General features: G+C 31.1%; 1 protein-coding gene across 1 annotated transcript in view; it reads left to right on the top strand.

Annotated features, from left to right (window-relative positions):
- Nucleotides 1–5,291: 5,291 nt before the first annotated feature.
- LOC142333093 (uncharacterized) overlaps nt 5,292–16,123 on the top strand; it is a 290,317-nt gene continuing 279,485 nt past the window's right edge. The window contains exon 1 of the mRNA XM_075379937.1: nt 5,292–5,974. Within this exon, the coding sequence (XP_075236052.1) occupies nt 5,815–5,974 (160 nt within the window). The 5' untranslated portion in view covers nt 5,292–5,814. The remainder of the gene's footprint in view (nt 5,975–16,123) is intronic.

Below are 16,123 nucleotides of genomic sequence, written 5' to 3' on the forward strand. Positions count from 1 at the left end.
TTGTTATCTAAAAGGAAAAAAGAATTTTTACAAAATATCAATAACAATTAAGGAAATTATTAAATTTAAAATTTATTTCTTAATATACATAATGAAATTCTTCGAAGCATTAAATTAAAATTTACCACAATGTTTTTGTAATATATAATAATAAATTTGTAATATTTTTAACGTAAGATTAAAAAAAAAAGTACAATAAACTAGTGTTACAGGTTTACTCGTAGTTTAAATATATATATATATAAGTAGGAGAATTTTGCAATATCACACGATTATCCTTACGCTAGATAAAATATATTGTATAAGAATGCTACAGGTTACTTCCCACACTTCTGACGCACATCACGACTTGTTTTGTTTAACCTCGACCCGTAATCAAACGCATTTTTTTTTTAAACAGATTTAAACAGTCTTATTCTATATTTGTAAATTAAAAAAGTAAACTTCGACAGGTTACAAATTTACAGTAATAATTCATAAAAAAGTAATATTGTATAAAATACCTATTATTGCTTATAAACTTTTTATAAAACTTCCTAGTAGACAATAAATTGTTTATAATATAATAATAATAATAATAATAATACTAAAGCGTTACAGAATACAAAGAAAAAAATCAATGAAATTAAAATAAACTACTAAATGTTTTACATAAGACGATCTTGTACTTAGTGTCTAATGTAAAAATAGATTGTATTTCACGACATCTATTATTTATATGTATTTCTTTTTGTCTTCAGTCATTTGACTGGTTTGATGCAGCTCTCCAAGATTCCCTATCTAGTGCTAGTCGTTTCATTTCGGTATACCCTCTACATCCTACATTCCTAACAATTTGTTTTACATATTCCAAACGTGGCCTGCCTACACAATTTTTCCCTTCTACCTGTCCTTCCAATATTAAAGCGACTATTCCAGGATGGCTTAGTATGTGGCCTATAAGTCTGTCTCTTATTTAACTATATTTTTCCAAACGCTTCTCTCTTCATCTATTTGCCGCAATACCTGTTCATTTGTCACTTTATCCACCCGTCTGATTTTTAACATTCTCCTATAGCACCGCATTTCAAAAGCTTCTAACCTTTTCTTCTCAGATACTCCGATCGTCCAAATTTCACTTCCATATAAAGCGACACTCCAAACATACACTTTCAAAAATCTTTAAAAGCTGCTCCGTTTTGCGAGTCAGATTAATCCTGTTTCGTTTTGTTTGTGTTGTTCTGTTTGGTTTAGTTGGGTTTTGAATTATTTTACGTTCATTTTGTTGAAATTTAATTTATCGTTATTTTTTCCGCTTTTGGTAGTTTTTTCCTGCGTTCGCTTCTATTTTGTGATATTATTTTCTGTTTTGTTGTTATTTATCGTTTTGTGTTAATTACGAGTTTTAAGTTCGATTTTGTTGAATTCAGCCTACGGTTGCTAAGACTTGTTTATTTACGGCCACAGCTGTTTCATTTAATTAAATTGTTGTTTACTTCGACATACGGAGACTTCTAAGTCGAATTTGTAATTAATTTGAATTAGTAATTAATTGTGATTTAATTTACATTAAATTTAACCGACTTGGTGTGGATTTAATTGATTAATCGATTTATTAATTCATTATCTATCCGCATAATTTAATTTACTGTTTTTTTTTGTTAATTTTCTGCTGTTTGTAATCTAGACCGATTCTGGTCGGCCCGGGGATACGATGAAGCCTCTTGAAAGGGGTTTGACACTAAATGAGAGGCTACGGTCCGGCGGGTCGCGGGGTTTGTTGGAACAAGGTCTTAGAAGTCTAAGACCTTGCATATGGAGCTAAGTGATTGGAGTCGATGTCGTTGGGTTCGCCGACGATCTGGCGGTACAGGTGAGGGTTGTCGACGAGGACCGGATGGAGAGGAGAGGCAACGTGGCGTTTCGGATTTTTTACGAATAGTTGACTTTTCGGGGACTCGAAATTGTCCAGGAAAAGTCAGAGGTCCAAGTCGTTTCCGGTAGGAGGCTTCTACGGGACATTTGCCTTGTTATAAATTGTTCTGACCGATGAAGAAGAGGAGAGTTATTGGTGCGATAGTTACTTGAGTGAAGCTGCACGCGACTCCGGCATGGAGCAGAGTCATGAGGGTACAAAAATACCGCACCATGATGCAGTCGATTCATAGGAGCTGGTCTTACGGATTACGTGCGCGTACAGAACGGTATCCTTCGATGCGGTTTGTTTGGTTGCGGGCATCCCGTCAATAGACCTGCTGGTGGAGAAGAGGGCTGTTCGCTTTGGTTGGATGCCGAAAGCTGAGGCGAGAGAAACAATCACGGTCAGCTGGCAGAGGAGATGGGAGGCCAGTGAGAAGGGTCGTTGGACCGGACGTCTTATTGCCGTGGTGAAGGACCAGGTGAGGCGGTGGCACAGGGAGGTCGACTTCCGTCTCACCCAGTTTATCACTGGCCATTGCGACTTTGGTTGTTACTTGATGAGAAGGAGGAAATATTCGGCGTGTCGGTACTGCGGACTAGATGATATTTTCCAGCACGCCTGGTTCGATTGTCATAGCTGAACAAACGTCAGTTTAAGGCTGTCGGTAGCGATTACCCCTGATATTGTTTTTGACCGTATGCTTCGTCATCAGGGGGGTTGGAATGAATTGGCCAACTCGGTCAATCCCATCTTAACTATCAAGAGCGAGGAGGAACCTCCGTAAAAAAAAAAAAAGAAAAAAAGGGTGTTTTAAAGCGTGACACTTATAGGGACGGGAGGTAGCCCTCTTGCCTAGAACGCCCCGGGCTCGCCTGCAAGCAAGAGTGGTGGAATCGGGGCGTATCCGATGATGGCATGGGAAATCCTCGAGGGTGGACGAAGGGCGCGAGTCAAAGGGTATGCGCAAAGCATGCCTGGAGCCGGATAGGTTAAGACCGGGAAAGACAGCGCCCCCGCCGAGGAGTTCGTTGCCGTCCTGAACAGGTAGTCGAATTGCTCCTATATCGCGGGGGAGACCTCGATGGGTTAAGTCCAACGGGACAATTCATAGGGGGTCAGTCAACTGCCACGGCACCTTGGGACGACTGATCTAATGTTTAACGGCGGTTCCAGTTGCCCCCGGGGGTGCTTAAAAAAAAAGGTAGGTTGATATTTCCACACTGAATGGACGACCGATTCAAATAAAGTTTGACACGACGATTTCGGGTAATTGATAAGAATTAATTTTCCTCATAGTTAATCAAAAGGGCAAAGATATATTGATCGAAAATGGTTTCCTTATTCCAAACTTTTATTTGTGGTAAATAAATCTTTTCACATAATTTTATGTCTTTTATTTACCTGTAATAGTTTTTTATGATATTTCATGAACCAGCCCCGATAAAAAGTTTGTGGAGGGCAAAAACCCCTTTTTTTGTCACTTTTGGGCAAAAACTTCTTATTATTGAACAAATTAGATGATTCCATGACATTCTAATATCATTTTGGTTTCGTATTTCAGCGATTTTGTTAGCAACGGTTAGGAAATAATAGCCTAATTTCTTTGATTTTTTTTCCATCAGTTATCATTTTTCCTAATATTCTCAAACAGGCTAACCGGTTTCTCTGAAATTTTGTATTGACTTAAATATAGTTCATACATTTAATTATAATTATTCTACGACGTGCGGGGAGAGACATTCATCATGGTTCCGTTAACACAAAATTTTAATCGAAGAAGAGAATAATTTTCTTAAATAAATAGTTTAGAAGGATTTTTACAGTTTTTGTTATGTCCCGTCACTCTAAATTAAATGGATAAAAGCAAAAAAAGAACATTTTCTTCATTCTTTTCATATATCGTAAAAAATTACTTTCAACTAGGGGCACTCAGATTTAGAAATATCACTTTCAAACTGTATACTGCAAGGCAGTTTTGTATAATGAACATCATTACTCTCAGAAAAAGCAACTATAATTGTACTTTAGTTGTTTTACAGCCACACTTCAGATCGACTTGTGATGGAGTTGCGGTGTGGGAGAGTGTAGATATTGAACTCGCACCCGAGAGCGGACCAGAGGAGAGAGAGAGATAGGGTATGTTTTCATTAGAGGTTTATTAAATTCGTAAATCTGTTTCTTGATTTAAATCAAAAATTAAAAAGAAATTGATATTTCAAAACTTTGATCGGCTCCACCTTCCCCAGTATTGCCCAAAGTATTTTTTTGGGTTACTTGCACAAATATTATGCCTAGGAAGACAAAACAAATTTTAATAAATAAAAATATATCTTTTTTCGATATCTGGGCAACAAAAAAGAATTCTGTGGTACTTTTTTTTTTTAAAAATAATGGTAAAATAAGAATGCGCTTATGTACTAAGCTTAATATAAAGTGGGCTTATGTTTATTTCAAAATCTTGAAAAAATTGTCTATCCCACTCCCTGGAGATATTTCCCCAAAAATTTTACCTAGAAATGGACCCTATATACTGATAAACGAGTCTCTGCTCAAAATTTCGGTACTTACGTATTAACCTCACCGCAGCTGCAGCTTTATTTAAAAACAAAGTAGTCAATCGGATTTCGGTGGAAAATGAACAGTCTCTTTATTAATTATAATAAATGGTTATTTATATTTATTTATTTATTTTATAAATATAATTTAACCAAATTTAACTTACGCTCGTTAGCTTGCTAACCTTGTTTAATTAACATCGTAATTTTTTGAGTATTTATTTTATAAATTCAGTAATTATTGCAATGCAAAAATTCTATAAGAATTATGGACAAAATAAAAATAAAATTGGTTGTAGGGTGGAGCTGGGCATTTTTAAGAGGTTAGGCTTTTTTTTTTATTTTCCTTTTTCTTTTTTTTCCACTTATAAAAATTTTTCATCGTAGATAACAATTGAAATATCGTTTAATATATTTTTTAAACAAATAATTTCAAAAGTTTCCCCTTTGTTGAAACAAATTTAATAAATTTTTATTAGTTTATAAAAAAGTTTTATTTATTTTCTTTTTGTAATAAAGTAAATTTACGAAGAAAAATAAACGTTACTAATTTTTTTGTGCAGAAGATGAAATATTTAGCCTATATACAAAGTCTGGGAAAGTTCAACAACGTACGTTTGTATTCGTTTTTAATAATCAAACCGATTCAATTTTTAAATTACGTTTTAATTAAATTAAAAAAATCTAAATATAGATTTATATATATTAATAAAAATGGATCATTTTAATATTTAAGAATTTTTTTTTTTTTTAGTTGTTATTTATAGATTTATTAATTGACAGGAAAAGTCACGGTTTGAATATAAATTGGTATTAAATTTTTTGCGCAGGTTCGTCGTTTAATGTTTGGTGGTGGTAGTTGATGATTAAAACGTTTGGAGCAGCAGTATCGTCCCGTCTATAGTCGTTCGTTTTACTCGCTTATTCAGTCATGTTTGCTGTGCCTGGCGGCGGTCAAAGTATGTTGTGGTGGGGATAAGTAGATACACAAACACACTCTACGTCGATGTTGAACGCATACACCACCGACACACTAATGTTAAGATCAGTTCGCCGTTGATATTGGTTGTGAGCACGTCTCGACGTCGTATTTTCCGCTGAGATAAAGTTATTTCACTGTTTGTTTCTTTTTTTTTTTTAATATTTATTTATAAATATATATTATTAAATAGTGTTAACTTACTAAATATTTCTTTATTATTATTATTATTTTCTTTTTTTTAATAAAAGTGATTATATTGTTGTGCGCGTAAAAAAAGTAAATATGAGTGCGTTTATATCATCGATAGAAAAACTAATAGTGGTGTAATTTTTTTTAATAATTTTTTATTAAATATAAATAAATTTTGTTAAAATAAAATGGAAGTCGGTGGCAAAGAAGATTTTAAAGAAAGAACGCTTCGAACTTTAAAACAAGGTCTGGGAAAATTTTGGAAACGTCGTTCAGTCACCATTACCGAATACGACCCTTGTTATAAAGTTGCGTATTTAGGAAACGTTATCACCGGCTGGGCAAAAGGTAAGTTTTAAAAAATTTATTATTTAATTTTTATTCGTTTTATTATTAATCTTATATTTGTTTTATATATCTATTTAAAAAAAGAGAACTTATTTATTTGATTAATTTTTTTTTTAAATGTTAAAAATATTATTTTTTTAGAAAATTGACCAATTTCAATGGTTTTTTTTTTAATTTTACTTATTTTATAGAAAATCTTCTCTACTGCTCTCATTGTAAGATATATTATATAATTTGAATAAATCTGAAGTGATTTTTTGCTTGAAAATTCAGGAAAATTTGTTGGAAACTGCAGATTAAAGAAGAAAAACCAAAAAATTGGACCGTTTCAGATATCTCTTATTTAATTAAATAAATTAATATACTTTTATCCTGATCAGCATGTATTTACCCGTCTAATCAAATCAGAAATTGCTAAATATTCTACTCCATGAATGAAATTAAAAAAAAATTCCTGGATGGGTCAAGGGAAACAGTATTATTAAGGCAGCACCACAAAATACTATCCAATTAATTATAAAATTAAAAAAAAAAAAAAAAAAAAAATAGGTATTAATTCATGTAATTTATTTTGAATATTAACACTAGATGTGTTTTTTTTTTAAATATTAACATTTATAGAGCTATTAAAATAATTTTTTTTTACTTTCCGACGAATATAACTAGAATAAATGTATTAAATTAAAAATCACGTGGTCGTATCAAAAATCATGTATTTGAGGTTTTTTTGAAAATCTTTACGTGTTAGGGCCCATCTATTTCACTTAGACAAAAAAAAAAACATGTATGTGTTTCGCACTGCTTTTGACCTTTTATGTCTCAGTATTGACCGTACCAAATTTTGTTTTTCAAATTTAGCTCAAACATTTATATATACGAGGCTTTGATCATATTAATTTTTTTTTAAATACGGGGTTATCGCGAAAAAATCGATTTCTATTTTCTGTAGGGACATTCTAAAGAAAACTCTATTGAAGTTAATTTATTTGGTTTTTACAACGCATATATAAATAATCAAAAAAATCAACCCCCACCTCTTAAAATTAATTTTTTTTGTTATTTCGTTTTATCTTCCTTCGGTATAAAAATTTTTTGAAAGTTCATACTTCATATATATATATAGCTATGAAAAACGTATAAAATTTGTAGACCCCGGACCTAACCAGTTTTTTGAAATTTTTTTTTTCTTATATTATTAACCTTTTTTGAAGGGTGGGGAAGATTTAGCGAATTTTTTATCTATATGTGAATATTTTTAGAAAATGGTTTCTTAAAATTTATTCCCAATCTCTAAAATGGTAATATTGAGGAAGAAGAGGAAGTTGAACAGGATAAAATGGAAGAAACAATACTAAGATCTGAATTTAAGAGAGCATTAAAAGATTTAAATGGCAGAAAGGCTCCTGGAATAGACGGAATACCTGTAGAATTACTGCGCAGTGCAGGCGAGGAAGCGATTGATATATTATACAAAGTGGTGTGTAATATTTACGAAAAAGGTGAAGTTCCGTCAGACTTCAAGAAAAGTGTTATAGTTATGATACCAAAGAAAGCAGGATCAGATAAATGTGAAGAATACAGAACAATTAGTTTAAATAGCCATACATAAACAATCTTAACTAGAATTCTATACAGAAGAATTGAGAGGAGAGTGGAAGAAGTGTTAGGAGAAGACCGATTTAGTTTCAGGAAAAGTATAGGGACAAGGGAAGCAATTTTAGGCCTCAGATTAATAGTAGAAGGAAGATTAAAGAAAAAAACCGACATATTTGGCATTTATAGACTTAAAAAAGGCATTCGATAATGTAGACTAGAATAAAATGTTCATCATTTAGAAAAAATTAGGGTTCAAATAAAGAGATAGAAGAACAATTGCTAACATTTACACGAACCAAACAGCAACAGTAATAATTGAAGAACGTAAGAAAGGGAGTCCGACAAGGATGTTCCCTATCCCCGTTAGTTTTTAATCTTTACATGGAACTAGCGGTTAATGATGTTAAAGAATAATTTAGATCCGGAGTAACAGTACAAGGTGAAAAGATAAAGATGGTACGATTTGCTGATGATATAGTAATTCTAGCCGAGAGTAAAAAGGATTTAGAAGAAACAATGAACGGCATAGATGAAGTCCAACGCAAGAACTACCGCGAGAAAATAAACAAGAACAAAACGAAAGTAATGAAATATAGTAGAAATAACGAAGATAGACCACTGTATATGAAAATAGGAGGAGAAAAGATTACGGAAGTAGAAGAATTTTGTTATTTGGGAAGTAGAATTACTAAAGATGGACGATGCAGGAGCGATATAAAATGCGGAATAGCACAGGTGAAACGAGCCTTCAGTCATTTCAGTTTCTTTCATAAAAGTTATACTTTATTTTTTCAATATTTTTAAACAATTCTCTTAAATTAATTTTTATGATAATTTTTAAATTTTTTGCAAATTTTCTTCAAGAGCTCCTTAAATAAAAAAAAAATTATTCGAAATTTGGGAGTTTTTATGCTTTTTTTTTTGAAACGGTTCGATAGCTTATTAAATCATAATAAAATGGTTTCTGTTAACCTATAGTATCGTGTTGTTGAGAGACGAATCCGCTAGTTTTCTAAAGGTGGTTATGGCATTTTAAAATTTAAATGACCGATTAAAAAACTCTTACATTGTTTTTTTTATCTTTTTAAATATTAAAATGCAAGTTTCTTGTGTTTAAATTTCTAATTATCGGTATTTTTTTCCAGTATTTTTTTTTTTTTTTTTTTTTTTGTTAAGGCTAAATAATAATAGAATACATAAAAAAACAATACTTTTTCAATTTATTTTAATAATCAATATCTTGCTTGAAATCAGTAGAAAATTACGGAATATTTTTTTTTTTTTAATTTAACGCTGCGACCTTAAAAGTTTAAATTTAATTAAGTTTAAAATTATATATAAATAAACTGTTGTGTTAATTTTTTTTTTTTTTTTTTTTTTTTTTAATTCGGGTATTTTACAATTTATATAATTTGTTTCTTTTTTCTTTAATTTAGTACCGTATACTTTTTTTTTTTAAATAAATTATCTAGTGACCTGAGTACAAGTTTTTACCAATTTTACCAGGAAGGAAATCATTCCTCAATCAAATTTTTTTACACCTTTTTTTTAGATTTCTTTTTCTTTTATAAAACTTGTTTTATTTCCTTTTAATTCTTGTTTCACGAAATCCTTCCTTTCAATTCATCAGATATCAATAAATTTTCTTTTTTAAAAATGATACACTTATGAAAACTAAAGCAAAATTTTAAAAAATTGAAATTTTGAAAAAAGTTTTTTTTTGAATAAATCCTCTATTATTAATTTGCAATTCCAAAAGAATACATTCAGAGTGTTAATAATGTTATGAAAACTATATTTATTTAATGCCAATATTTATATATCCAGGAAATTAAGTAGATTATTTTTTTTTCAGTTCATTCAAAGGGAACAGGCTTTTTTTGAAATGAGGGTTGTCCTCTGATATCCTTCCCGATTTATTTTTTTTGTACTTCTGGCAAAAAATATCTTTAGAATTATTGGAATATTAAAAAAATTCTAGATTGCTCCTTTACATTTATTAAAAAAAAAATGCAAATTGATATAAATAAAAATACAAATTAACTAAAACTGAGATAATATTTGAAACATCGCATACTCACACACGATTACAAATATTTACTGCGTATACCAAAAAGAGGAAATATCTCCTAGAATTGCTTAAAACAGGTTTCGATCATCAATTATTTTACTTTTACCGCCGTAAAAATCTACAAAATTATCCATCCTGAATTTCTCTGTGCCTGATTTTAATACAGAGATAGAAGAACAATTGCTAACATGTACAGGAACCAAACAGCAACAGTAACAATTGAAGAACATAAGAAAGAAGCCCTAATAAGAAAGGGAGTCCGACAAGGATGTTCCCTATCTCCGTTACTTTTTAATCTTTACATGGAACTAGCAGTTAATGATGTTAAAGAACAATTTAGATTCGGAGTAACAGTACAAGGTGAAAAGATAAAGATGCTACGATTTTCCGATGATATAGTAATTCTAGCCTAGAGTAAGGACAATTTTAAAAATCAGAGGGGTGAAAATTTATGAAAAAGGGGAATTACCGTCAGACTTAAAAAAAGTGTTATAGGAACACAGACTAAAGTGTTATAAGAGGCAGACTTATAGGCCACATTCTAAGGCATCCTGGAATAGTCGCTTTAATATTGGAAGGACAGGTAGAAGGAAAATATTGTGTAGGCAGGCCACGTTTGGAATATGTAAAACAAATTGTTAGGGATGTAGGATGTAGAGGATATACTGAAATGAAACGACTAGCACTAGATAAGGAATCTTGGAGAGCTGCATCAAACCAGTCAAATGACTGAAGACAAAAAAAAGTACCTGATTTACGAAGCATTTTATTTTGGTTTCTCCCATTAAATTATATAATTCCTAACCAAATTACATACTGTTTGATAAATTAATAAATTTGTTATAAAAAATATACTTCGAGAAAATATTTGATAAAGCTTATAAAATATAAAAACTAAAGTTTTAATTTATATAATTACCTTTATTATGTTAACAAAATTTGGTTTTATTTATAATTTATTATAGAAGTAGAATATTAGTTATTCAATTAATTAGTGTACGGTTCGATTCCCGACAGTAATTATAATTTGATTTTGTAACGCTTCATAAAAAGAATTCTTTTGAAATTTTATAAATAATTTCTGAGTTATTATTCTTTTTTAAATCGCTGATCTCCCTTTAATTTTCATCCGGAAGGTACTGGGTTCAAATTCCGATCGATCTTAGCGTTTTATTTTTGTACGCTACAAAATTCATATCTTATCATAAAAAAAAGGAGAGTAAGGTAAATGTAATCAGGCGAAGGCCAGCGGAGTTACCGGAAAGAGATAGATAGCGAGTGGGAGAGGGAGAGAGAGAGAGAGCGAGAGAGAGGATAAATAATTAAGTAAATAAATAGAAATAACTTACATAATGATAAAATTATTTTACTTATATTTCCATACAAAGGATATTATACCACATATATATTTACTATGATACCGTGTAAAATAAACTAAATCTAGGATAAGGTCAGACTTATACAGAGTAATTCACGAATAATTACCCTGTAACATGAAGAATTAATATTTCATGAATTCAAGGGTTCATTACATGAACCTATTTTTCATGAAGAATTCATGACATGTTGAAATAGTGAAAATAAAGAAAAAAGTTCATATAAACATATATTCGGAAACGCAACTTTTGCAATTGTGAAAAATTTCGGTAAAATTAAACCAGACTGTAATTTTTGGTAGTCTGATTAAGGAGTAAATTTAGTGGTTTTAATTTCTATGGAATTGAATACTAGATCGTAAATACTGACTATCGAATACTGGTGTTATACTTCATTGCCTTACATTTACGTTTTGTTACGTTTAATTAATTAAATATTAAAATACAAAACGAGTAAATTAATAAAATTTATTTTTTTAAAACTACCAGTCGTGTTTTAATTATTAAAATTCACTTATTATTAAAGCGTCATACATTTAAAATTTAAAATCCGTGTCATATACAATATTATCAATTACTTTCTTTAGACTATCGTACACATACTAACCTAAATATATATGAATGTTAACCCACCGGGTTGGTCTAGTGGTGAACGCGTCTTCGGAAATCAGCTGATTTCGAAGTCGAGAGTTCCAACGTTCAAATCCTAGTAAAGGCAGTTAATTTTACACGGATTTGAATACTAGATCGTGGATACCGGTGTTCTTTGGCGGTCTGGTTTCAATTAACCACACATCTCAGGAACGGTCGACTTGAGATTGTACAAGACTTGACTTCATTTACACTCATACATATCATTTCTGAAGTAATACCTAAACGGTGGTTCAAGAACCTAAACAGAAAAAGAGAGCGGTTTTAATTTACATAGATTCTCTTCGGAATACCTTTGACAGATTTTTGATTAAGTATTTTTGTTTATGGAATCCTACTGCCCTCTGATTTTATTACAAAAAAATTTTAATCGATATTGGTGGCTTCAATAAAAAGTAGAAGCTTTTTAAAGAAAAACATAGTACTACTTTCTCTCGCATTGTGATAGTGGGGGAGGGTGAAACGAATTTTCTTTACTTTTTGAGGTATGAGGAGTATGAAAATACTGTTCACTGAAATTGGGTTTCCTATATATGTAGGCCTATGCATAAAAATCTCCAAAACTACTAGATCAATTTCATTGAAATTTAGATATGCTGTAATATATCTGAAGTAGTAGATATGAAAATTTTATGAAGATTGGTAGTCGTTCTTGAGTGTTACTCTCAATTCAAGGTCGAAAAAATTTAAGCGGTAAAGTTAAAAGCGCCGGTTTCTTTATGATGCTGTAAGTTGGGACCTTGACGTTTCTTGATCTACAATATCTATTGATGAGTTGAACATGACATATTTTTCCATGTAATGAAATTTTTATTAATCGATATTGGTGGCTTCAATAAAAAGTAGAAGCTTTTTAAAGAAAAACATAGTACTACTTTCGCTCGCATTGTGATAGTGGGGGAGGGTGAAACGAATTTTCTTTACTTTTTGAGGTATGAGGAGTATGAAAATACCGTTCACTGAAATTGGGTTTCCTATATATGTAGGCCTATGCATAAAAATCTCCAAAACTACTAGATCAATTTCATTGAAATTTAGATATGCTGTAATATATCTGAAGTAGTAGATATGAAAATTTTATGAAGATTGGTAGTCGTTCTTGAGTGTTACTCTCAATTCAAGGTCGAAAAAATTTAAGCGGTAAAGTTAAAAGCGCCGGTTTCTTTATGATGCTGTAAGTTGGGACCTTGACGTTTCTTGATCTACAATATCTATTGATGAGTTGAACATGACATATTTTTCCATGTAATGAAATTTTTATTAATCGATATTGGTGGCTTCAATAAAAAGTAGAAGCTTTTTAAAGAAAAACATAGTACTACTTTCGCTCGCATTGTGATAGTGGGGGAGGGTGAAACGAATTTTCTTTACTTTTTGAGGTATGAGGAGTATGAAAATACCGTTCACTGAAATTGGGTTTCCTATATATGTAGGCCTATGCATAAAAATCTCCAAAACTACTAGATCAATTTCATTGAAATTTAGATATGCTGTAATATATCTGAAGTAGTAGATATGAAAATTTTATGAAGATTGGTAGTCGTTCTTGAGTGTTACTCTCAATTCAAGGTCGAAAAAATTTAAGCGGTAAAGTTAAAAGCGCCGGTTTCTTTATGATGCTGTAAGTTGGGACCTTGACGTTTCTTGATCTACAATATCTATTGATGAGTTGAACATGACATATTTTTCCATGTAATGAAATTTTTATTAATCGATATTGGTGGCTTCAATAAAAAGTAGACGCTTTTTAAAGAAAAACATAGTACTACTTTCGCTCGCATTGTGATAGTGGGGGAGGGTGAAACGAATTTTCTTTACCTTTTTGAGGTATGAGGAGTATGAAAATACCGTTCACTGAAATTGGGTTTCCTATATATGTAGGCCTATGCATAAAAATCTCCAAAACTACTAGATCAATTTCATTGAAATTTAGATATGCTGTAATATATCTGAAGTAGTAGATATGAAAATTTTATGAAGATTGGTAGTCGTTCTTGAGTGTTACTCTCAATTCAAGGTCGAAAAAATTTAAGCGGTAAAGTTAAAAGCGCCGGTTTCTTTATGATGCTGTAAGTTGGGACCTTGACGTTTCTTGATCTACAATATCTATTGATGAGTTGAACATGACATATTTTTCCATGTAATGAAATTTTTATTAATGTGTGTTTTTTTACGTGTAACTGTTTTTAATGAATCAAATTTTTTTTTGTTGTAAAGTTTAGTTTAGAATTTTGATACTTTTTCAAGAAGAAAAAAATTAAAATAACGAAACGTCGGCCTTCTTGTACGGAACTGCCCAAGAATATTTTTTAATAGGGGAAATGATTTTTTTTGTGGGATTAATATAATATACTACATTTCTAATCACTGAGCCAATTCAAAACTGATTTCGCTGTGTGTTTTGGAATTCAACCCGATTGTCTCCTCCGATGACGTTATTATTACTAATTGTGTGCACAGAGTGATTCACGTAGTATTATCGGCCCTTTCTGCGCTTATTCTAATATCGAAAATAATGATAAACGTTTATATAAACAAGATTACAAAATACCTACGTTAGCGAGTTACAGCTACTGAAAGATTTCGCCCTGATTCCTGGGCAGAGAATTTAATAAACCCATATTGAAATACTAGAAACCCGAATAAAAGAAGGTTAAAGCTGAACTTCTGAAATATTTGTTCAATTTTAATAGACGCTATTTACATCAATTTTCTCGGAATTAATTTCTCTATAAAGTTAAATAGAAATATTTATTTGTTTAACGGTAAATTAACAAAGTTATTTTATTCCAAATCTAAGAAAGTCTACTTTCCGACAATTTTCTTTTGTGTTTTAACCCGTTTTTCTTAAAATCTAAGCGGGATAGAAGTCTAGGACCACTTTATTCAATCTCTTAAATCAAAATTTATATAGAAGCACCAAATTTATCCCTAGTATTATCGGCCCTTTCTGCGCTTATTCTAATATCGAAAATAATGATAAACGTTTATATAAACAAGATTACAGAATACCTACGTTAGCGAGTTACAGCTACTGAAAGATTTCGCCCTGATTCCTGGGCAGAGAATTTAATAAAACCATATTGAAATACTAGAAACCCGAATAAAAAAAGGTTAAAGCTGAACTTCTGAAATATTTGTTCAATTTTAATAGACGCTATTTACATCAATTTTCTCGGAATTAATTTCTCTATAAAGTTAAATAGAAATATTTATTTGTTTAACGGTAAATTAACAAAGTTATTTTATTCCAAATCTAAGAAAGTCTACTTTCCGACAATTTTCTTTTGTGTTTTAACCCGTTTTTCTTAAAATCTAAGCGGGATAGAAGTCTAGGACCACTTTATTCAATCTCTTAAATCAAAATTTATATAGAAGCACCAAATTTATCCCTCGATTTGTACCCCAAGAATTTTAGTAAGGTTTAATTTCATAGAGGAAGCATAAAGCAGGACTAAATGTTTCGCTAGCCGAAACTTGCTAACGAACCGTTTACTGATCTACTTTTAAATGAACATTTTTTTCTTATTTTTAGCTATAAAATTATTTCCCGAGAGATTTCCATGGAATTTGGAATCATCTGCGATTATACAATATATATATATTCTTTTTGTTAAATTTGCTCCTTTTTAAGATAATAAATATAAAAAATATACGATTTGTGAAAAAGCCTTCTTTTGCCCTTACCCTTTAATATACGGTCCGACAGGGACATAACAGAAATCAAAAAATCCCTTTCGGCATTCCGGAAGGCGGAGGCATATTTCACCGGTGCTAAGAAGGGAATAAAAAAGATTTTTCCACATTAAAGTTAAGAAAAACTTCAAATTTACTCAATACGGCAACGGTTGCATGTGAAAAAAAGTTTCATATGTTTAGCGTCTTAAAATTCTAGCAACATTTTGGTCATCCCTTGCCGTAAGGGTTGGTCGTATCAAAAATTGTTTCAGATAAAAGTTTTAGATGATGTTTAGAGGACTAACGACACTTTAAACCGATTCGATATTGTGCCTATAAAAGGAGGTATGATTTCTTTTTATATCTTCGAAATCCCATTTTTTCTAACCCTTGGTCCAATGGTTTTTGATATCAAAAAACTTTACTTAGATAAGTTTTAGCCCTTTCCAAAGAATAGTAGGAACTTTAAACGAGTTCGATATTTTACTTAATAAGAAAGTTACTTAATAAGAATTGAGAGGAGAGTGGAAGAAGTGTTAGGAGAAGACCAATTTGGTTTCAGGAAAAGTATAGGGACAAGGGAAGCAATTTTAGGCCTCAGATTAATAGTAGAAGGAAGATTAAAGAAAAACAAACCAACATTCTTGGCTTTTATAGACCTAAAAAAGGCATTCGATAACGTAGACTGGAATAAAATGTTCAGCATTTTAAAAAAGTTAGGGTTCAAATACAGAGATAGAAGAACAATTGCTAACATTTACAGGAACCAAACAGCAA

This window comes from Lycorma delicatula, chromosome 12, assembly GCF_047948215.1.
Source record: "Lycorma delicatula isolate Av1 chromosome 12, ASM4794821v1, whole genome shotgun sequence".
NCBI classification, from domain to species: domain Eukaryota; kingdom Metazoa; phylum Arthropoda; class Insecta; order Hemiptera; family Fulgoridae; genus Lycorma; species Lycorma delicatula.